Source organism: Saccopteryx leptura, chromosome 13, assembly GCF_036850995.1.
Source record: "Saccopteryx leptura isolate mSacLep1 chromosome 13, mSacLep1_pri_phased_curated, whole genome shotgun sequence".
Classification (NCBI taxonomy): Eukaryota; Metazoa; Chordata; class Mammalia; order Chiroptera; family Emballonuridae; genus Saccopteryx; species Saccopteryx leptura.
The window spans coordinates 1,822,373-1,843,956 of record NC_089515.1 but is presented as its reverse complement, the minus strand read 5'-3'; the positions used below and the strand labels follow the sequence as shown (position 1 = coordinate 1,843,956).

General features: G+C 62.2%; 1 protein-coding gene across 3 annotated transcripts; it reads left to right on the top strand.

The window, feature by feature from the left end:
* Positions 1-2,492: 2,492 nt before the first annotated feature.
* Positions 2,493-21,235, top strand: PWWP2B (PWWP domain containing 2B). Of its 3 annotated transcripts, none has more exons than XM_066354857.1 (3): positions 2,493-3,814; positions 10,192-11,827; positions 14,688-14,949. In XM_066354857.1, the coding sequence occupies exons 1-2, from the start codon at positions 3,690-3,692 to the stop codon at positions 11,807-11,809; spliced, it is 1,743 nt and encodes a 580-aa protein (XP_066210954.1). In that variant the 5' UTR covers positions 2,493-3,689; the 3' UTR covers positions 11,810-11,827; positions 14,688-14,949. The 3 variants fall into 3 exon arrangements, with proteins under 3 accessions (XP_066210954.1, XP_066210955.1, XP_066210953.1); XM_066354858.1 differs by lacking the exon at positions 14,688-14,949 and adding an exon at positions 20,699-21,235 and having other exon boundaries at positions 2,494-3,814; positions 10,192-11,522; XM_066354856.1 differs by lacking the exon at positions 14,688-14,949 and adding an exon at positions 20,699-21,235 and having other exon boundaries at positions 2,494-3,814.
* Positions 21,236-21,584: the final 349 nt, after the last annotated feature.

Here is a 21,584-nt window from a genome sequence, read left to right as displayed (position 1 = left end):
CCCCACTCTGCCCTGGGTCTAGGATGGATGCTAGCACATAATGATGAGTGCTCGCCAGGCCCAAGTTCTCAAGGGCCTCATCTCGTCCTCTCCCTTCCAGCAGCTGCCCAGCATGAAGCCTGCCGTGAGGTGGCCTGGGTCCACGTGATAGTTCCATTCTGGCCCTCACACCTGTGCCCTCTGGGCACTGGCTCTGGGGAGATTGGGTGAATCCTAGAGCACCTGGGAGGACCAGCACAGAGACCAGGACCCTGAGGGGAGGTGGACACAGAGGTCACCCCCTGCCTGAAGCACTATTGCCGCCCCTCCTGCCAGTTCATAGTCACCCAACTCAGTCCTAGAGAAGGTTCTGGGTAGTCTCCTATTCCCCTCCAGGCCACCACCCTGCCCATCTGACCAGGCTAGGCAGCCCTGGTCACTCTGCCAGAGCTCAGGCCAGGCCAGGCGAAGGGCTGGGTGCTGGGTAGGCCTGGTGGTGACTGTGGTGCCACAGGGGGGGTGCAGCTTCAGGGGCAAAGTCCAAAGGCCTAGGTAGAGGATCCTGGCCCTGTTTTCCCTCCTCTGGGGTGGGGGTGGGGGGGTCATTTGGCATCCTTGCCCCAGTCCTGGTGGGCAGCCACCCACAGCTCTTGGTCTGGGAATGTTCCTTCCAGGACCCGCCCGTTGTCACTGACCGCCACGCACAGGGCTGGCTCTTGAGGGGGACACTAGAGGAGGGAACACTGGGTCAGGAAGGAAGGGGCATATGGGGGTCAGCACCCAGGCCCCTGGGCTGATCAGGCCTCCCTGTGAAGGACATCTGCATTTGCACTTGGGGCTCTGAAAACTCCCAGGGCCTTCTGGAAATGAGAGAGGGGACGGGGAAATGGACAGGGAGCAGGTGAGCAGGTGGGCAGGTGGGCAGGCAGGTCTGCTGGGTGGGGCTCTGAACAGCCACTTTTAAACTGCAGATCCACTTTTCTGTCTACTCTTTTCCAAAATTTTCTACCCTGTAGAAACACGTTTGTACAATGGTTTCCGAGTTCACTTAAAAAATACACAGCACATGGCCCTGGCCGGTTGGCTCAGTGGTAGAGCGTCGGCCTGGCGTGCAGGGGGTCCCGGGTTCGATTCCCGGCCAGGGCACACAGGAGAAGCGCCCATCTGCTTCTCCACCCCTCCCCCTCTCCTTCCTCTCTGTCTCTCTCTTCCCCTCCTGCAGCTGAGGCTCCATTAGAGCAAAGATGGCCCAGGCGCTGGGGATGGCTCCTTGGCCTCAGCCCCAGGCGCTGGAGTGGATCTGGTCGCAATAGAGCGACGCCCCGGAGGGGCAGAGCATCGCCCCCTGGTGGGCAGAGCATCGCCCCCTGGTGGGCGTGCCGGGTGGATCCCGGTCCGGCGCATGCGGGAGTCTGTCTGACTGTCTCTCCCCATTTCCAGCTTCGGAAAAATACAAAAAAAAAAAAAAAAAAAAAAAAAAAAAAAAAATACACAGCACAACTGCACAGATGGGGCTGGAGGTGGGGGCTTCTTTCCTTTTTACTTCTCATCTCTGTGCCCCCCCCACCCTGTCCCATCTGGCCATCTGGTTCCCCTCCCCCAACCTCCACCCCCTCCCAAAGCCCATCCTATCTTCAGGTGTATCTGTCCCGCCTACCTCCTTCCAGGGAAACCTGGGAGTTACCAGGGAAGCCCCCGTCCTCACAACACTGGGTGCTTTTAAGAGGGTTCCCTTCTCTGCACTCTCCTGCACCCAACACTATATACCCCTGCCAACCGCCTGCCCACACTGCCATGTGGGGCCCATTCTCCCTCTGGATGGATGCCTTTCCCAGACACTCGGAACACCATCCACACACAGCCTCCTGTGCACACATCAACACCCCCCCACCGGTTGATGTCCCCACCAGCCAAGAGCTGATGCAAACCCTGGATCCCTGGTCCATGGTACTGCTGTCCCCAGTGCCCAGGAAGGGCAGTGCCCAGCAGGCACCTGGTGGCCCTCAGGCACCTGTGCTGAGCTGGTGGGCCGCCCCTGGTCAGTTCCTGCCAGCTCCCAGTTCCAGCAGGGGTCCCTATTGCCTGGCCTTTCCAATCCAATATCAACCCATCCAACTCTGCGTAGGGGAGGCTGCAAAGGCCTGTGGGTCCGGGGGCTAGAGTCGTCACGGAGAGGTTGGCTGACCCTGGAGAGGAGGCCGGGTTGAGGGGCCTGAGCCCCTCTGGTGTCTGCTGGCACCCGGGCCACGCAGAGGAGGACAGATGCTCGCTCTCCTCCCACACCTCCACCAGGACCTCTCCTAGGGCTGGACTGGCGCTGCTTGGGCCTCGTTCCCCAACCCTGTGCAGTTGGGGTCAGTGAGGCTCAGAGAAGGTCCCTGTGCCTTCCTCTGGCTCCGCCAGGACTCCTCTCGGACGGCTCTGCGCCCCGCGGCCGCTTGAGGGCGAGCACGAGTAGAGCCGCGGCGGCCCCGGGTCCCAGGCGGCACCGGGGGTGGCGGCCATGACGCAGGTGGGACCGGGCGGGGCCTGTGCCCGGCTCTGAGGGGCGTGGCCTGGCGGCGGGCGGCGTCCGGGTCGTCAGGACGACCGGCTTCAGGCTAGTCTTCGGTGCCGGGTCAGGCGCAGCAAGCCCGGCTTAGGGGGCCAGGCCAGGCTCCGAGCAAGGTCACTGCAACAGGGTGGGCCCCGCGCGCAAGTGCTCAGGAAAGCCCAGAGCTTTAGGAGGAAGGCGCGCGGGAGCAGGACCCGGGCTGGGGTCCCAGGCGAGAATCGGGCGTCCCCTCAGCGCCTCCACCTCCCATCCCCACAGCCGGCGCGCGAAGCGCCCCACTCTCCCTCGCAGTGTTCCTTCACATTGTGAACTAGCTGCGTGGCACTCCGGCCCCTCCGGCCGAGGTGGAGTGGCACGAAACGCGCTGTTTCCCCAGCGACCCAGGTGGCAAGTTCGCGACTGAGAGAGTTGCAGTCGGAATCACTCTCCCTAATCCTGGTGCGGGCCACCCCAGGAACACAGGACACCCAGAGCCCGGCGCACGTCCTATCGTAACCCAGGGGGGCGCCTAGTACACGGGAGTCGCCAACTGCCCCCCTACGCGGCGAGGGAGAGGCTGGCCCGCCCATGTCCCCTCGGCGCTGCGCGTCTCCTCGGCCTGGCCCGACCGGCTTCCTGCTCGCTCCGCCGGGACTTCCTTCCCGCAGTGCCGGGTGGCCACTGGGCGCCTGACCCGGAGGCGGGGGACCCAGGGTACGGGGTTTGGGGGCGGAGAGGAAAGGAGAGGAGGAGACCTGGGGCTGGGAGGGGAGGCACCCCGGAAGGCCCCAGGCAGGGGTGGGGGAGGGGCCCTGGAGCAGGGCTGGGAACGCTGCCCGCGGCCCCTCGACTCCGGCTCCTGGGCTCTTTCCGCGGACGCTCGCGTCCAACGTACCCAGAAGCCGGGCACAAACCCTGCCCTATCCCGGGAGCTGCGCAGTGCGTCTTCACGCCCAGCTCCGCAGGCGGCACGGCCCCCGCGCGCCTGTGCGCGCGGGGTTCCGGGACAGCGGCGTGGGCGAGTGTCCCGCGCGCCCTCCGCGCCCCCGGCCCGCGCGCGGTAGCTGGCCGAGCCGGGCTTTGTGACGTCAGGCGGCCGGTGGCGTCACGCGCGGGCTGACCCGGCGGCGGCGGCGGCGGCGGCGGCGGGCGGGCGGGGCGGCCGGGACGCGGGAGCATGGAGCCGCGCGCCGGCTGCCGGCTGCCCGTGCGGGTGGAGCAGGTCGTCAATGGCGCGCTGCTGGTCACCGTGAGCTGCGGCCAGCGCAGCTTCGCTGGGATCCTGCTGGACTGCACGAAAAAGTGAGCGCGGAGGGAGGCGAGGGCCCCGGACACCCCTGGAATCCCCCCGGGACACCCCTTCCAGCCCCCCCCCTCCCCCCGCCCAGGGCCGGACCTGAGTCCAGGGCAGAGCCGGCTCCCTCTTTCGGTTTCCCCAGCCAGGGTTTCGGGGCGCGCGAGAACGGCCGCCACTGGAGGCGAAAGTGGTTCTCAAAGTCGTTGCTACTTTTCGGGCTGGGGGGCGGGTGGGGCCTGGGCGCGGGACGTGGAGCTGAGTCCCCGCTTCCCGCTGGAACTCCACCCGTCTGCCGCAATTAACGCACTTTTCTTTGTTAAGACACACTGTTGATTTCGGCTGTTTTCAGAATTGTCATCCGTTGGGGGTGGGGGAATGGGTTCAGAGGCGAAAGACTTGCCTTGTCAGTTACTCACACTGGTGCTGCCCTGTCTGATGTCACAGTGCCCCAGGCTCCTGGGAGCAACTGTGACTGAGGTTTGGATTGGTGACCAGCAGTCGTGTCCAGCGGTGGCATTTAAAAATTGTGTGGGGGGAGGAGCCCCCAGCAGTGCAGGAGTGAAGATACAAGTTGTGCTGGTTTCTCTAGAGGAGGGTCCCCCGCAGGCCTGGGGGCAGGTCCCTGCAGAAGCACCTGTGCGCTGCAGGGCTCCTGCTGCAGGAGTCTCCTGGATACCGTGTCACATGGTGGTGAGCTGTCGGCAGATAAATGATGAGGCATTAACCAGGCACTAATGTCTGGGCACTCCTGCTGGGCCTTATTTTGAGACTGGGCCCAGGCCCCGGCTTTCTTTGCAGATGCCGGACTTCTCTCGCTGTGGAGCCGGATTTTGTTCCGGTGGTGTGGATGTGACTGTCATTCTTCCACAGTCACCCTGCTGGCATTCTCTCTTCATTAGATGTGCCAGAAGCCATTTATGCACAAGTCATGTGACTTACCTCCCAGTGACTGCCGTCCTGCTCCCAGTTGGCTACCGCAGAGAGTGCTCCGTGGAACCAAGGGACACCCGGGGGCTGCAGCATAGCTGCCTGCACGCTGCTAAGCCTGTGCCCTGGGGTGTCTGTCCCCTGCCACGGGTGGCCACCACGTCCTCCCTCAGGCAGGGCTGCAGGCCTGGGCCCGTTGCTGCTCCCGGGTCTGTGCAGGGCTGCTCCGACCAAGGAAGAGGGGCACTTGCAGCAGCGGTTACTCCTCCCCTTTTTTGGGGCTCCATGAGTCAGGACAAGGGAGACTGGTAGGGGCCGCCCCCTGGCTTGTTGCTGGGGCTGTCTGCAGAGGCAGCAGGCCTGTGGTAACCTGGTTTGGAGATCCACACCTCCCTACCCCCTTCCCACCAACTCAGGGAAGGAAGCAGGCCCTGCTGGGATATGGCAGCTGCAGGCCGAGTGGGCGTCAACCCTCCCAAGGCCACGTTTGGCTGTAACCAGAGCCACCCACAGAACGGGGAGCTGGTTCTCCGAGGACACAGCTCTGCTCAGCAGGGTCTCTTTCGGACTTGAGTCCCCCTCTCCGCACCCTGTCCTTATGGAGAATCAGAGAATGAACCTAGCCTCCTGGCCCTACAGCTTGCAAGACTTGGCCCTGGACTGGCTCCACGGCTGCAGTGCCAGCCCACCATTGGCATCCCTTGCTGTGTCCCCTGGCTCACCCAAGCCCAATTCTCTACCCATAACGTCATGAGTGGCAGTGCTTGTGTGTTCTGCCGGCTTGTTTGGAAAGGTCAAGGAAGCTCACCCCCTTGGCCTGTGTGGTTCGGACTCTGGGTGTCTGGCCTTGGGCCTCCGAGTCCAAAGCACCCACCTGCCTTCTCTGGTGCCAGTTCCCTCTCCCTGGCACCTGGTTTCCCTACACGTATATGACAGTGACAGAGCTAGATGTGGAAATTCACTGGCGGGGAAGAGCATGCGTCTGCCCACCTCTGGGGGCCCGCAGGCCCCAGAGCAGCAGTCCGTGTTGGGGTGCCCGGGTGTAGCAGCTGGGCCCGTGCCGACGACCACCGTGTGTCAGCAGCTTCCCAGGGTCACGTGCAGACCCGGGGGTTTGGGAGGCCCGTACAGTAACGAACCTCAGTGTCTCTGCTGGAATGGAGCCATCCCGTGGGAAGAGCTGTGTCCACAAATTCCTGGTCATTCTCCTTGAACAACCAGTGTTAATGGCCTAGTGTTTGGGAGGTGGGGTACTTCCCTTGGCGCTCTGGGAGGTGGGTTCTCTTCCCTGAATATTGGTGGAGGAGAGAGGAGCTCAGGGGCTGAGTGAGATCTCAGCAGGTGCGTGTGCGGAGGCGGGCTGGGTGCCAGGCGCCGCCTCCTGTCCATCATCCGTCGGAGTCTGGCTCCCACTGCCCAGCTGCTGTGCGATTTTAACCAAGACCCTCAGGAGCTCAGAGTGCCCACCTGCTCATGCGTTCACGTACAACTGTTAAGCACCTACTGTGCACCAGGACGTGGGCTGCCAGTGTTTCCACAGGCACAGGGATGAGGATGCAGGTGGCCCAGGGAGGGGCACAGGGTGGTGTGGGGGTATACCTCGGGTTGAGGACATCTGGTGGGGTGCCCTGGCTGAGGGGTAACCTGAGGACAGCAGAGACACAGAGTGGTGAAGGCACGGTGTCATGGACAGTGGGTGTGAGGGCCCCCTGCCTGCCAGACCTGACCAACCCAGAGCCTCCAGCTTTCACCTCTAAGCTGGTGCTTCTCAAAACTTCCCCAGGTTGCTGTTACCATGCAAGCCCCCGGGGCCCCCCTGCTGGGAAGGGTGGGGTGGGGGCCTTTGTGACCCACACTCTCCACTGGGGGATTGGGACCCAGGCGTCTGGGGACTCTGCCAGCCAACAACCCCTCACAGAAGGCCCCCGCTCCATGCTGGGCACAGCCCCTGTCCAGAAAGGAGACTTGGCTGCTGGTGGCTGCTCCCAGGACAAGTCACTGGACAGACACCTGGACCAGGCCCCACTGGGCACATCCTCCTTGCCCTGGGGGAGCTAGAGGGACTGAGAGTGAGATGTCCAGTGCGTCGTAGAGTGGCATGACCTGCATCCAATGGGCAGATGCCACACATGGGGACCTGACCCCCATCACTGGTCTTCAGAGCTTCTGCCAGGAGGTGGCGGGGGCTGTGGCCTGGAAACCTCGTGTTGCAGAGGAACCCTCGGAGGGCTTAGAGAGGGATGCAGTCAGCTTTGTTTGTTAAAATGATGCTTCTGGTTATTAAACCTTTTAGTCCAAGACCCTGGGGCCAGCTGTGACTACCTGGCCCCACAGCTCTCCCTGACGACCCTGGGGGAGGGGCGGGCTCCTCTGTGTGGCCCTGGACGAGGAGCCACTCGGGTGTCCAGACTGTGACTTCGCCCACCAACGTGCTTTCCCCAACTCCCTAAACAGAGGTGGACCCAGAGGCCTCCATGCTACCATAGGCCTGGTATCCCCTGTGGGGCACTGCCAGTCCAGCCGGAGCCTCTGTCCCTGGGCATGGGACAGTGCAGGCACAGCCTGACCTCACGGAAGGGCCAGACCCTGTGGGTGAACCCTAGTCCACAGGGGTGTGATGCCTTGTGCCCCGGGGCCCAGTAAAGGTCTTCCTATTGGGAGCAAGCTACTGAGGTCCTTCCAGGGGGCAGCAGCCTGGAGCCAGCGGGCACTGGGTCACGAGCACCGACCTGCTCAGCCCGTGGGTCTCCCCGCGCCTCACTCCCCCGCCCCCGAGCTGGGGCGGCGATGGCATGTACCTCATGGATCGAAAGGGCCTGGAGGCTAAAGCCAGGGCCTGATCCGTCCTGCCGGGCAGGCCCTGTTTACCCACCAGGCAGCCGTGGGTGTGGCCTGGGCAGGGCAGCCGCTCTGGGAAGGAAGTGTGTCTGCCTGTCATGCCAGAGTCACGGGGCCTTCCCTGTTGGCGGCAGGGCCGTCCACAGGCTGCCCCTGCGGTCTGGGAGGACGCCCCCACCCTCAGTTTTGGCCCAAGGGGCGTGCCCACCAGAGGGCAGGGGCATGGCTGGTCATGGTCCTGGGCACCATGCACCGAAGCTGCTTCTGGTTTGATGGGGCCAGGCAAGGAGGGCGAGCTGGCACAGTGACCTGTGTTTGGGGGTGCAGGCCGGCCCGCCCAGCGGCCCACATGGAGGGCCCAGGCTCAGGCCTGGGTCTCCTGGCAAGGGCCCCGTGTCCTAAACACGCTAGTTTCCCCTGAGGGGCCTGTACCACACACACACGGGGGTGAGGGAGGCACTAACACCCCTGAACCAGAGCTGTGGGGACTTTGGAAATGGAGCAACTTGCTCCGTACCCTTTGTCCCAGCCTGTGTGTGAGAGAAGTCGCCCAAAAGCCTCCCTGCCCTGAGCTGGCCGGCCGGGGGCCCAGTCTGTGCACAAGGTCCTGCAGAGGAGGGTTCCTGGAGGGCTGATGGAAGGCCCCTGGGCCCCAGACGGCCGGAGAGCTTTGGTCCGGCATAGGCAGGTGGTATGGGGATACAGGCCAGGGGATTGAAGACAGGTGGGAGGGAGGTGAAGGCCACAGAGGGAGTGTGGACTGGGACCGGGTCCGAGTAGGGTGGCAGACAGCACAAGGGCCTGGGAAGGTGGCACAGTGAGGATGCAGATGAAGAGGAGGGTGTCAGAGTGGACTGCAGTTCCTGGTCTTGAATACCTGCAAATGGGCAGGCAGTGGGATTTGGGGTAGGCCTTAGAAACAACCTTCCAGGCCACAGATGTGTGGTAGACCTCCGGACTGTCAACTCCCAGACTGTGGACCGCCCCCCACCCCTGGTCTGTCGATCCCCCTGACCATGGGTTCCTAGACTGTGGGGCCCCCTGAACTGATAGGAAATATAAGAAAAATGAAAAGTCTGTTGTGATTCCCAGGCTTTTACCAGAGGTGCTTTTACCAGTTGGTGACGTGAACTGTGGAGGGCGTGTCTGCTGTGCGAACATGTCCTCCAGAGTCCACGTCACCAACATCGTGACAGCAGAGCCCCAGGGGAGGTGACGGGGGCCATGTGCCGGGACGGGCCTGGGCCTGTCTCAGGGCCGTGGGCTCATTGCCGGCTCTGTGCCTGTGTTTGTCATGTAGCCTGTACCCCGCCCCCAGCCCAGCTGTGGGTCAGTTGAGGCACCGGCCCTGGATGCTCCAGGGACATGCTGGAGACTGGGACATCACGAGTGGTCAGCCGCTCTTAGCGTCCCTAAATCCTCCTGGAGATGAGTCAGTGGAGAACTCATCTGTAGGTTGAAAAGCAGCAAAGTCTTATCTTTCCTGCTGTCCGGTCAAATCAGAAAAGGAAGGTAGAAGGTAGTGATGCCACGTGCCCAAACCTCGTTGCTAAATATCTACTTTTGTGCTTAAAAATAACAGCTGTTCACTAAAGCAGTCTTACAAATCAATTCACATTTGTTTCAAAGTGATGTGTGTTCACAGGTGGAAGAAAGGTGTGGACTCTTTGGGCTTGTTTTTTACTGTTTGAAACAATGTTCCTGTTTTCTGGTGGGCCTCCAGAACAATGCAGCAGTCTGGTCTGGGGTAACCACCTGCTCTAGAAGACACAACAAAGCCCCCCCCCAGACCATTTGAGGTGCCCATCCCAGCGCTTTTGGCCTCTGGCCAGACAGGTCCTGCCCAGGGATCCTGGGGGGTCCTGGGGTGCTGGCTGCACCTGGCTGGCACCATGAGCCTCAGCTATGGTCTTCGTGGGAGTTGGACCTTCTGCCTTCTCGAGGCCCTTTCCTGCAGGTCTCCTGGCCTTGTGGGTTCTGGCTGCTCCGTGTCTGGAGCTGTGAGTCCTGATGGAAGGGCCTGAGGGTGCCAGGCAGGAGGGTCCCTCCAGGCTGTGGTGGGTTAGGAGAACCTGGGGGAACACCCTACCCAACGGCAGTGCTAACAGTTGGAGCCAACTCAGCATTCAGGACAGAGTGAGGTCACTCCCTGGCTCGTGGTTCTGACTTGGTGGCTGAGCCCTGACCCCCCAGGGGCTGCAGCTACAACCCCCACCCCCAGACACACGTCAGGCACCTGGGACGGGGATCCTGTAGCTGTCCTGGGCCCCAGGACTGGGAGTCCTCCGGGAGCTCCACTTGGGGTCTCTGTTCTGGGAGGAAAGAGGGAGCAGCGGAGGGCTGAGAACCTCAGGCCCTGGTCCTGGGGGGGGTCTCCAGTATCGATCCCATGCTCCCCCTTTTTGCCGGGAACTGAGATGTGAACGCAGAGGCCTCGGTGCTGGTCACATGACTTTACGAGCTCACACCTTCATCTGGGGTTCCCACATGCTGTGTGCCAGGTGCCCTGTGCCTTCGGATGCTCTGGGCGGTGCCAGCACCCAACTCCACAGAGCCTGGGGGTGGGGGGCGGCAGGGTTGTCACCTTCCTGATGTTCCTTCTGTCTCCCCCTGCCAGGTCCGGCCTCTTCGGCTTGCCCTCGTCCACGACACTGCCCCAGGCCGAGGACACCCCTGTCAACGGCCACCAGGGCCCAGCCGCCAGAGAGGGGGACACAGAGGCAGTGCAGCTGGGGATGGGTCCCCCGCCGCCACCCTGCCCCGAGCCGCCCCCAGCTCTTGTACCTCCGCTGCCTGCAGGAAGCCTGCCCCCGTTCCCACCATATTTCGAGGGCGCCCCCTTCCCGCCCCCGCTCTGGCTGAGGAACACTTACCAGCAGTGGGTGCCACAGCCACCCCCCCGGACCATCAAAAGGACAAGGAGGCGCCTGTCCCGTAACCGGGACCCAGGCCGGCTGGCCCTGAGCCCCATCTGCCTGCGGCCCCGGCGGGTGCTCTGCGAGAGGTGCAAGAGCACGCTGAGCCCTCCGGAGACGGGCCCCGCACCCCCAGCCACCCCTCGGCCTCGGAGGAGACTGGGAAGTGGCCCGGACCCCAGCAGGGAACCCCACAAGCATGAGGACCCCGATGGTGGGGGCGACGCCGTGGCCTCCGTCACTGCCAGGAGGAGCAAGAGGGAGAGGCGGGAGGAGGACCAGGCTCAGGTGCCCCGGAGCCCGGCCATCAAGATCTCCTACAGCACGCCCCAGGGCAAGGGCGAGGTGGTGGAGATCCCGTCCCGCGTGCATGGCTCCCTGGAGCCGTTCTGCCCGCCGCAGGCCCTGCATGGTGCCCAGGACCCCGAGACGGCTCGGGACAGGACCGCTGGCGGGCCCTCTGCCTCCATTCCTAAGCTGAAGCTGACACGACCCCCAGGGCCCCCCAGTGCTGACCTGCCACCCCCCAAGATCCGCCTGAAGCCCCACCGCCTGGGGACCGGCGAGCAGGAGCCCATCTACAGGGCTGAGCTGGTAGAGGAGCTCAATGGCCATGGGCGATGCCCCCGGGCCGGCTCACCCGCCCACCCTGCGCCTGGCTCTGCCCACAGTGCACTGGTAGACTTGTCTTCAGGAAGTTCCGGCGAAGACGATGACTTCAAGAGGTGTCCCCAGGGTAAGCATGGGCGTGGCAGCCTGGCCTTTCTCACCAGCTGCCCAAGGAGCAGAGGGGACTATGCCCGGGAGTCAGTGTGGAGCAGTGACAGCCTGGATGAGTCCAAGTCGTCCAGCTCAGAAGTCACATCGCCAGACACCTGTGACCTCTCCTCTGGAGACGGCGTGTCTGCGCCGTCCTCGTCTAAGGACGCGGGGCCGACGGTCCCGCCCCTGACGGTCAGGCTGCACACACAGAGCATCTCCAAGTGCGTCACCGAGGACGGAAGGACCGTGGCTGTAGGGGACATCGTGTGGGGTAAGATTCATGGTTTCCCCTGGTGGCCAGCTCGTGTCCTTGACATCAGTCTTAGCCAGAAGGAGGACGGGGAGCCCTCGTGGCAAGAAGCGAAAGTCTCATGGTTTGGTTCTCCAACTACGTCATTCTTGTCCATTTCCAAACTCTCCCCTTTCTCTGAATTTTTCAAACTGAGATTTAACCGTAAGAAGAAGGGGATGTACCGGAAAGCTATAACAGAGGCCGCCCATGCCGCACGACACATGGCCCCCGAAATCAGGGAGCTCTTAACTCAGTTTGAGACATGACGGGGGCTCCCTGACCAGGTGAGTGTGCGCTCAGGGGTGGGACGACCTCCTGCCTCAAGCTTATGTCTGCATTGCTGTCCCTCCGCTCTTGACCTTGCAGGGGTCAGGGTAGGGGGGCGTCGCAGCCATTTGCCTCGCTGCTCCGAGGGGGGCCACCCGGGAGATCGTCCTGCGTGCTGGCGACCTCACCCAGCTTTGCAGAGCACAGACGATACGTTTCAGAAGCGGGCCCGCCCGTCAGCCGTGGCGTGCAGAGAGCGGAGAAGCTGGTGTGCGTTCTCTGACCGGTTTCAAAGTGCCCAAAGGGAGTTCCTTACTCTGTCTCAGCCTTTGGGGGAGAGGGCTGTGTTTTTGTTTTTTTAAAAAAGGTGGTTGTGACTGAGAGGGAAGGAGTGCAGGGACCAGCCCGAGGGAAGGAACCCATCTTTCCATCTCCTGCTCACACGCAGGTCCTGTGGTCTTTGCGTGGCAGGAAGGAGGAAGGTCACTGAGGTGTCTGCCCTCACAGCTGCCGCCCCCCTACCCTGACCCCTGCAAGGTCAAGAGCGGAGGGTAGGGGCGCTCTGGGGTGACTCTCCTGCGTCTGCAGGTGGCCGGGTGCCCTGGGCTTCTGGTGTTGGCTTTGGGATCTGTCCTGGGGCCCGTGTCTGGCTGTTCGTCTCTCCCTTCTGGAAAACTTTGTAGGTCCTCCAGCCGTGCACCTTAGAGACTGTCTGAGCTGGGGACTGTCACCATGCGGAGTCGGGGACATCACCGTGTGCGATGTCTGTGGTCACCATGTGGGGTATCAGGATGTGGCCGAAGTGCTGATACCACTGGCCATGAGCTTACCCTGGACCCCGAGATGCTCTGCGTGTTCCCACCTGGTGGCTGCCACCAGCTGGTCGCTGGGCAGGGCGTGTGTCTGGCGGGTCACTGGCCCTTCTGAGGATGAGCACAGTCCTCCATCCAGCTGGGCCTCTCCCTTGGTCTCCATGATCTTCAGATGACCTTGTCTGGCCTGGCATGCCTGTCCACCCCCCTGTCTGGTGCCGCCGTTTCCCAGGGGACGAGCCCTGTGTGGCTGGGGAGGGGTTAGTGGGGCGAACTGCTCTGCGTGCCCCGCGCGGTGGAGTCACAGGGTGGAAGCCATCATGAGGGGCTTGTCCCCGTCCCTCCTCCCCCACCTGCTTCCTGTGTCAAGCCTGGTCACCACCTGAATTCCTCTTGGGTGTCTGGGCACAGACCTCTCCTCTCCTGAATTAAGTCCATCTCCCGCCCGCTCGTCCTGGGACTTTGTGTTGGGCATGGGCGTGGCCTGACCTGCAGCTCCAAGCCAGAGGGGGTCTCAAGGGAGGTCCCCATGGGGAGGGGCAGCCAGCTCGGTTGAGGGGGGGCAGTCCAGGCAAAGGTCTGATGCCCCCAGGTGGCTTCCCAGGATTTCTCCCTGCTGTGGCTGGTCTCAGCTGAGACCTCAGGGCTGTGGCCAGGGCCTGCTGGCCTGGGGCTCGTCCGCAGGGTCTTCTCTCTCTCTGTGCCCTTTGCTGCCCCTGGCCCGCTGCTCTGCTCACAGGGTCCATCCTGCCTTTGGCCTGGTCTGGGGACAGGCATGGAGGTGGACCCCGCCCATGTGTGCTGTGGGCCCATGCTGGCCTCCTGGGAGTTGTGAGCAGGTACGTCCTCAGAGTGACCTTCAGGTCCCAGGTCATGATGGACAATTACAGGGGGCAGTGAGCCCGCATAGCATCAGCCCAAGTGAAGCTGGTTGCCCTGGAGCCCAGCGTGGCCCTACTCAGTGGAGCCCCATGCAGGGAGAAGGCCGCCCTGTGGGCTCAGGGCTGGCTGCTGGTCAGGAAGCAGCAGGAAGAATCTTGCCGGGCGGGTTTGCCTGCTGATGGCCAGTGCCCACACACTGCACAGGCCTCTTTTGAGTCTCGTTCTGGACTGCTTCTCCTGGGGCCGTGCCCTCCGTGGTGCGTGTAGCTCCGGACACAGCCTGCTGGGGCCCTTTCGGCCCCAGAGCATACAAGGTTTCTCCTGGCTGGCTTCTCGGTTTTGTGTGTTGAGGGGTTACTGTGAGCAAGGTCCACGCCTGCCAGGTGGCTGACCGGCGCGTCCACGAGCCTGGGTGTCCTGCTCTGTGTGGGGTCGGGGGCCTCCTGGTGGGAAGTTTGCTTTGAAGCATGGGGCGGGTGTTACTGTTTGGGGGCAGCCCCTCTGACCAACTCCTTGAAGGGGGGACTGGGAGCCGCGTGGACTGGGAAAGCTGGGCTTCCATGGGCGAGGCGAAGGAGGCATGGGGCCCCTGAACCGGCCTGCCTTCAGGTGGGCTGCTCCTGACACTGGGTTTTCTACTCCATTTTGAGCAAACGGTGCCCATGGGTCTCGCCTCATCCCCTCTGTTACCTTCCTGTGGCTGGCATCACCAATGACCACACACTGGGCAGCTAGAAACAGCCGAAATTTATTCTCATGGTTCTGGAGGCCAAAACCCCAAAATCAAGGCGTCAGCTGGATTGTGTTTCCTGTAGGGGCTCCTGGGGGCTCCAGCGTTCCTGGGCTTGTGGCCCTGTCACCCTAATCGTGGCCTCTCCTCCACTTGCATAAGTGACAGAGATTCACCGGCCACCTGGATAACTTGCTCCTCGCAGAATCTTGAACATAATCGCACCTGCAACACCTTCGCTGTAGAAGGTCGCGTTCCGGTTCCAGGTTGGGGACCTGATGTCTTTGGGGGCACGACTCACCCGCTGTGCCCTGCCGTCCGCTCCATTTGGGGCTTGAATGTAGCTCAGGGCCCCCAGCTTCTTGGACAGATGGCTGCCTGGGCCCAGGGAGGGATCAGTGGCGGTGAAGTGGACTGGGTTGTGCGGTGATGGAGGACCTGTTGTTGTTCCAGAAGGATCCCTGCAGGTGGGCTGGATGATTGAGACGTGGGTCCTGGAGGTACCCGGCGGTCTTCGTGTTCAGCTTCCTAACAGAGATTTCTCCCAGGAAATGAAGACACAGATCGAGAAAACCCGCCAGGGAACGGCATGGTGGCGCTGGTGAGGGCATCATCACTCCTGATGGGCTGGGACTCGACTCGGTGTGAACGGGGTGCTTGCTGATCCAGCAAGGACAAGCGCTTCCCGATCCTGTCTGCGGGTTTTGGTGGGGTTTTTTTTTTTTTTTTGGTATTTTTCTGAAGTGAGAAGTGGGAGGCAGATAGACTCCCGCATGCGCCCAACTGGGATCTACCTGGCATGCCCACCAGGGGGCGATGCTTTGCCCATCTGGAGCATTGCTCTGTTGCAACCAGAGCCATTCTAGCACCTGAGGCAGAGGCCATGGAGCCATCCTTAGCACCCGGGCCAACTTTGCTCCAGTGGAGCCTTGGCTACGGGAGGGGAAGAGAGAGACAGAGAGGAAGGAGAGGGGGAGGGGTGGAGAAGCAGATGGGTGCTTCTCCTGTGTGCCCTGGCCAGGAATTGAACCTGGGACTTCCACACACCGGGCCGATGCTCTACTGCTGAGCCAACCAGCCAGGGCCCTGTCTGCGGGTTTTGACATTTTAATGTATTTTTCTTTCTGTGAGCCACATGCCCCGAATTAGCTTTTCTCTGTCTTCCAACTCTGAATAAAAATGTCTTTTCTGCTTCTGAGGACAGTTTCCAGCTGACATTCGCATTGCTTCCAGGGAATTCAGGGCCTCCGTGGAGGTTGTAATTATTTTGTTCCAGAAGGAAACCGAAGCCTGTAATTCCAAGCTGGCTGCGGGGGCTCGGGCCCCGTCCACCTATACTCCCAGCACCGTCCTGCAGCCAGCCTCCTCCGGGCAGTGCCTCGAGTGTCCTGGAGGGCTGGGTGGGTGTGGCCGGCCCGGCAGGGACAGGGGCAGAGCAAGGCCCAGGGAGCCTCCTGGGGGTGGGGGGGTCCTCCGTCGCTCTTCCTGCTGTTGAGGCGCCTTAACCTCCCGGAAGAGCCCTATGCCAAGGTCTTCACGGCTTCCTGGTCTCCACCACCTGCTCCAGACTCCCAACCCTGGCCCAGCTGGCATCTGCGCCCCTGATGGGCACCTGCCCTGGACTCCTGACGGTTGAGGGCACCCTGGAAGGGACCGCTGTGCTCTCCTGCACCCCTGCATTCGGGCAGGACCCCTCCAGGGACGGCAGCAGTCTCTGCTAGTGGACCCATTTTCCTTGGAGTTGCTGGTGTCCCCCGTTCTCAGCGGTCCTGCAGGGACGCTCTGGTCTTGAAGGCAGGATGTGTCTGCGTGGTCACCAACACCCTTCCAGGGTGACCGGTGAACTCTGTCCTGAGCGTGTGCGGATCACAGGCGTTTCAGCCCGTGTCTTCCTCGGCAGGGTTGGGAGAGTGGCTGTGCCTGTCATTTCCCAGGGTCGTGGACATGGGGGGGCCCTGCACACACCTCTGCCCGACGACAGTGGAGCGGGGAGCCAGGCCCCTCACTGCCCTGGCCTGCCTGGTGACACCTGGCATTTCTCACTGTGCCCACGGCTGCTGGTTCCTCTGCTCACAAACCACACTGATGTCACCATTTCAAAAAGGTTGTGGTTTGGGGAAATGGGCCTCAGTAGTTCTGGTTTTAAGTGTTGAGAGCAGCAGGGTGGTCTTCATCCCAGGGCCCTGGGCACTGGCTGGCCCTCTCACCCGATGTCCATGCAGCCCAGGTCCTGTGTGGGAGCAGGGCAGCCCCTCCTGTCGGCCCCGTCTTCTTGAACAGCCTCAGCCAGAGACTGCGGCATCCCTGGTGGTGATCTCAGCCCACGGGGTCACTCCTGCAGGGGACACTGCGCCCGTGAAGTTGGCTGGGCCAGCAACGGTCAGGCGGGGAGAAGGGGCTGTCAGCACTGCGTGTGGGCGGTGGGGCCTGGTGGGGCCTGCGGCGCGGGCATGGGAGGCCGGCCCAGAGCTTGGAGACACTGGGAGGTCTGTCCTCCCAGGGCAGGGGAGGCTGGGGGCGGGGTGGCCTGCGTAAGAGATCTGTGGTCCCCCCGGGCCCAGGTGGAGCCTAGATGTGGTGCCACCTCCATGGACGTGAGGGCAGCAGGGGCCTCCTGCCAGGACGGGACTGAGAGCGTCACAGAGCATCTCTGGGGGGGGGGGGCTGGACTTTGGGGGCCACGGCCACGGAAGGGGTGAGAGGGAGCCTGCAGTCCTGCAGACGGCTGAGGCAGGCGGCAAGGAAGCCCCGCTGGGCAGTTGGGTTGCTTCCTGGCCAGACGGGCATCTTCCGGCCTGGGAAGCCCCTGGAAAGACGAGCTTTTCTCTTAAAGGCCCCCAGCACAGCCTCTCCATCATTTTCAAGTTGGGTGGGTGGGGGAGCAGGGGCGCTTTGGGGGGGCCATCCAGGCTGGCTGTGGTCAAGGAGTAGAGACCTCCTGACCCAGAGCGAGGGTCCCCTGGAACACCCCACAGTTGCGTGGGGGCAGGGTGCGTGGGCCGGCACAGTTCTGTCTCATTCTGAGGGATAGGGACGTTTCCTGGCCCATCAGTTAAGAGGAAAGCGCAGGGTAATTCCTGACTTGTCTCCAGGTTTCTAAGAAGACTGTGTCCTGGAGGAGGCCCAGCTGCCAGAGCGCCCTGGGCTGCCTGCTGAGTCAGACAGAAAGGGCGGGTGGATGGAGTGAGTGACAGATGGGTCTCCTCTCCTCATCCGCTGGCTTGATTGGCAGTTCTCTTAGGGGCGGAGGTGTGCCTGACGGGCCAGCTCCTCTGAGGCCCATTGGTGCGTTTCTCCTGAGAATGGCAGCTGCTGGGTGTTGGACAACATCTCTGAAGGTTGCACTGTAGTGGAGGGGACACGCCCCCGGGCTGTGTGTTTGTTTAGCCGAGCCTGGTCGCCTTGGAACCCCTTTCAGATCCCGAAACAATCTTAAGTGGGGGGCAGCTTCCCCTGGGGTGGTTCCCCACCTGTGCCAGCAGCCCCCGCATGACCCCCGATGGCCCCTCACACCAGATCTCGAATGCAACTCTGGCCATTGTGGAGGTTTAGGAGGGACCGACCAGCGACACAAGGATGCAGAAGTGGGGCTGCCCAGACCTCTGCCCAGTGTGGGCTGTCGTCCTCACCTATGGCTCCCACCTGGACATTTGTCACCTGTGGTGGTGGTGCGGGGGGGGTGGGGTGGTCCAGGGGATCAGACTGTGTTGTCACGACTACTTTCGCACTTGAAAGACAAAAATGAATGTGTCTGTATGACAGGCTGGGATCCAGGTGAACTTTCCCTTCTCGTCACTTGGAAGCTGCTGTCCTCCAGTGTGATGGCCACGGCCTCATCCACCCGGAGGGGGCCGTGGCAGTGAGGATGGGAGGGGCTCCATCCAATTCCCTGCACCCATGGGGAGTGGTATCACCTTCCCCAGCTGCCCTGAGGCGCCCCAGGCAGGTCTCCCTCCCAGAACGCTAGGGTCCTCAGGTTTCCTAGGACTCAGTGACGTCAGGCCGTGTTTGGCTGGAGGACATTTTCTCAGGTACCCTGTGTTGGGGCCTCCATCTGGCCAGGGAAGGGGCTGCCATCCAGGGTCAGGCAGCAGCCCTGCCCTCAGGCGCTTGTTGGGGTGATGTCTGCGCCTCTGGACTGAGCCCCTCCCTGCCAGCAGTGTGGCCCGGGCCAGGGTGGGTGGTCAGGCCTGGACAGAGATGGGTGAGGGGACCTGTGCCCAGCAGAAATGTGTCACCTCAGGACACCTCACTGCAGGTGCCAGCCGGCTGCCAGGGTGGCCTGCATGGCCCCAGGCCTCATGGGGTCCCTCAGGGCTTTTTGAGATGGGCCTTCCCCATGGTGACACCTGGATCCCAGGTATCTGCCGTACAGGACTGAGAGGGGCTCTGTGTCTGTGGTTTGAGACCACCTCGTCTGTGCCCCTTTGTGCTGGCTGCCCAGGGACACTAACACCCTGGCCACTGTGCTGGGCCAGCGTTGCACCCGTGGGCAGATACTTGAGTTTCCCTGCACATCTCTCCTGGTGGACGGGGACGCCTTCCAGTGGCTCCTGCTTCCCGCCATCCGTCAGAGCGAGGCGCTCTCTTCACAGAATCTCTCTCCGCTTCATTTTTGTGTGTACCGGTGCCTGGTGTGCTCATCACATTTTAAAGTGATTCATGAAAGACATTATCTCCGGGCTCCTCAGTGGTCTGCTTACCCTGCTAGGCCTGGCCTCGTGGTTGTTCAGTTTCGGCCTCGTGAGCAGGCCGTCTCCATGGAAAAGGAAGGTTCTGCCGTCTTATGACCTGTTCTCCTCTGCCACCCTGGCGCCCAGACCTGGCTTTGGGCTAGGTCAGGGTTCAGTGTTATGTTAAGAATCGCAGCTTATCCCTGTAGATAATTGTGAATATATTTTACTTTTGTTCAGCTCTGTTCTCTGCAAAGCTGGATTGGCCTCCTTTTCTGGCTGCTTGGTTTTTGTATCCTTATCACCAGTGTGTCCCCACCCCTCTAACAGAAATGGACACAGCTTGTGGCGGCAGACGCGTGAGGTGTTCGATTCAGTGTACGATCGCTGTGTGGACAGACTTCCCCAGACAAAGTGGCTGAAAGCCAGATTGTTGATCTCCTGACTCTGTGCCCCTGGGCACTGAGGCTGGAGTGCTGACCTGGTTCCCCACCTGCCGGGTACTGGGGCCTCGGCGGGGGCACCAGGACAGGCAGGTAGGGTGACCGCCCACAACCCCCACGGGCACTTACACAGTGTCACCCTCTTTCACACATTCCGGGGCCCACCACGTGGCTGGAGGGGGGGTGTCTCTGCCCAGCATGGGGTCTGAGGACAGTCCAGATGCCCTCACTGCAGCTGCTGTGAGAGTACAGATAGGAGCAGCTCTGTCCAGGGCTGGGCCAGGTCCCAGCAAAGAGCGCTTCTGAGTCTTGTGTTGGTGGAAGAGTCATAGGTGGGCGGGGCGCCTGCGGCCCGGGGGGCGGGGCTGTGGGCGGGGCTGTGGGATCTGGCCCCGTGGGCGGGGCGCCTGCGGCCCGGGGGGCGGGGCGGTGGGAATCCAGCTCTGTGGGCGGGGCGCCTGCGGCCCGGGGGGCGGGGCGGTGGGATCTGGCTCCTCCTGTTCCTGGAGCCTACCCAGCGGACTCTGGGCTGGCGTTTGGCTGGCCTTTCCCTCTCTCCTTTCCCGTTTCCTGGGCCCCTGCCTCCCTCTGTCTTGCCAGGAGCCACCGTGGCTGTGCATAACATTGCAGACCTGCCCTGCCTCCTCCACTCCTACTAATGGGGGAGGGTGTGTAGAAGGCTCTTCCCTCCTGGAAAACCAGGCTGCTTTTCTTTGGGGCACTTGGCCCTTAGAGGCTGGGCTGAGAGATGCCTGTCTGTCCCTGTAGCCAGGTCTGCACACTCTGGGAATCCCTTCCGGAGACCTGGTGTTCAGATGGGAGGTGGGGACACATTGAGAGGCAGGGCTGATGCCCACGGTCCCCACCAACCTGGGAAAGGATTCTTTACTTGAGGGTGGGGGCCTCCGGGCTAGGGGGAGTGCCTCTCCAGGCATGTCCGTCACAGTCTCGCTGACGGTCACACACTGGGGTTCTCCTTAGCCCGGGACCTCAGCCATGTACAGGAGCGTCCCCTTAGCACCCTGTGTCCCTGTCCGGGGCTGCAGGCATTAGGGCGAGTCCTGAGATCCAGGCCCTCCTTAGCCCACAAGATCCTGCTTCTAACCCCAGACAGCTCTGGGCCCCTGGAATGTGGTATGGGCTCAAGTCCCTGCCCAGAACAAGAGTAGCAGACACCCTGTGGCCTGAGGGAGGACAGATTCCACGACAGTGAGGGCTGCTGGAGCTGGGGTTGGGGGGAGGCTGAGAAGGCTCCCAGTGGATGCTCAGGCCTGCACTTGGACCCCAAGGGACCTGTACCCTGTACCTTATCCCATGGTAACCTCAGCCCCTTTCTGCTTCCCACAAGGTCACCAACGGTGAGGGCACAGCTGTTATGGAGCTTCCGACCTCGGGAGTGTCCTCCGTCCTCCATGTCCCCCATTCCATTCGAGGGACCCTGCGTGCCTCCTGGCCGGCTGCGTGCAGCGTGCGGAAACACGCCAGGCCCACGCTGGTCAGCCTGGTCCCGGGATCGCCAGGAGGAGCAACTATGTGTGGCTGTGAGGACAGCCTAGGGTCCTGGCGGCCAAACTCATTTCTTCTCCTGGTTGGACTTTAGTTTTTCTGGAGGTGAAGCGGCGGGAGCCCAGGGCCCCTGTCCTGGGGAGGCTGTCCACTCAGGACCATCTGGCAGGCTCCAGGACTACCGGATTGCACGTGGGTTTCCGTGCACTTGAGGAACAGGGACCCGCCCATCCCAGAGCTTGGGTCCCACTGGGCACCCAGCACTGGCCTCCTGACCGCCCTGTCCCTGAGCTGCCAGGAGGTGCCTGTATGTGCGAGGCGATGAGCATTGTCACTTTGAAAACAGACTTCACTGTAGAAAGTAAACCACTTGACTCGGCTGTTTGTAAAGTGTGTTCCTTCCCCCTTTGTGTCGCTTTAAAGACTAGAAAGAAATAAGAAGAGAAGAGAAATGACGTCTACTCTTTGTTCCATGCGGACGAGAACAGAGAGAGCTGCTCCTAGCGATGCCGGTGCACCCCGGGCTCAGCCGCTTGGAGCGTTGGGTGCAGGTGGACCCTGTTGAAAGGACCCCACCCCTCGTAGAGGTCTGTTCACCCATGACACATGGCCACCTGTTCCCTGCACTGCTGCTTGTCAGGAGCGGTGGGTCCCAGCCTCCCTCGGGCGTGCTTGGTGACATCGACTTCCCCAGGGTTGGAGGGGGGACCATAGCTCTGTAAATGGGA

Bases quoted from the DNA above. Each gene is read 5' to 3' on its own strand.
- PWWP2B (XM_066354856.1), top strand. From the start codon at position 3,690: ATGGAGCCGCGCGCCGGCTGCCGGCTGCCCGTGCGGGTGGAGCAGGTC. The intron at 3,815-10,191 runs GTGAGCGCGGAG...TCCCCCTGCCAG, and splicing joins CTGCTGGACTGCACGAAAAA to GTCCGGCCTCTTCGGCTTGC.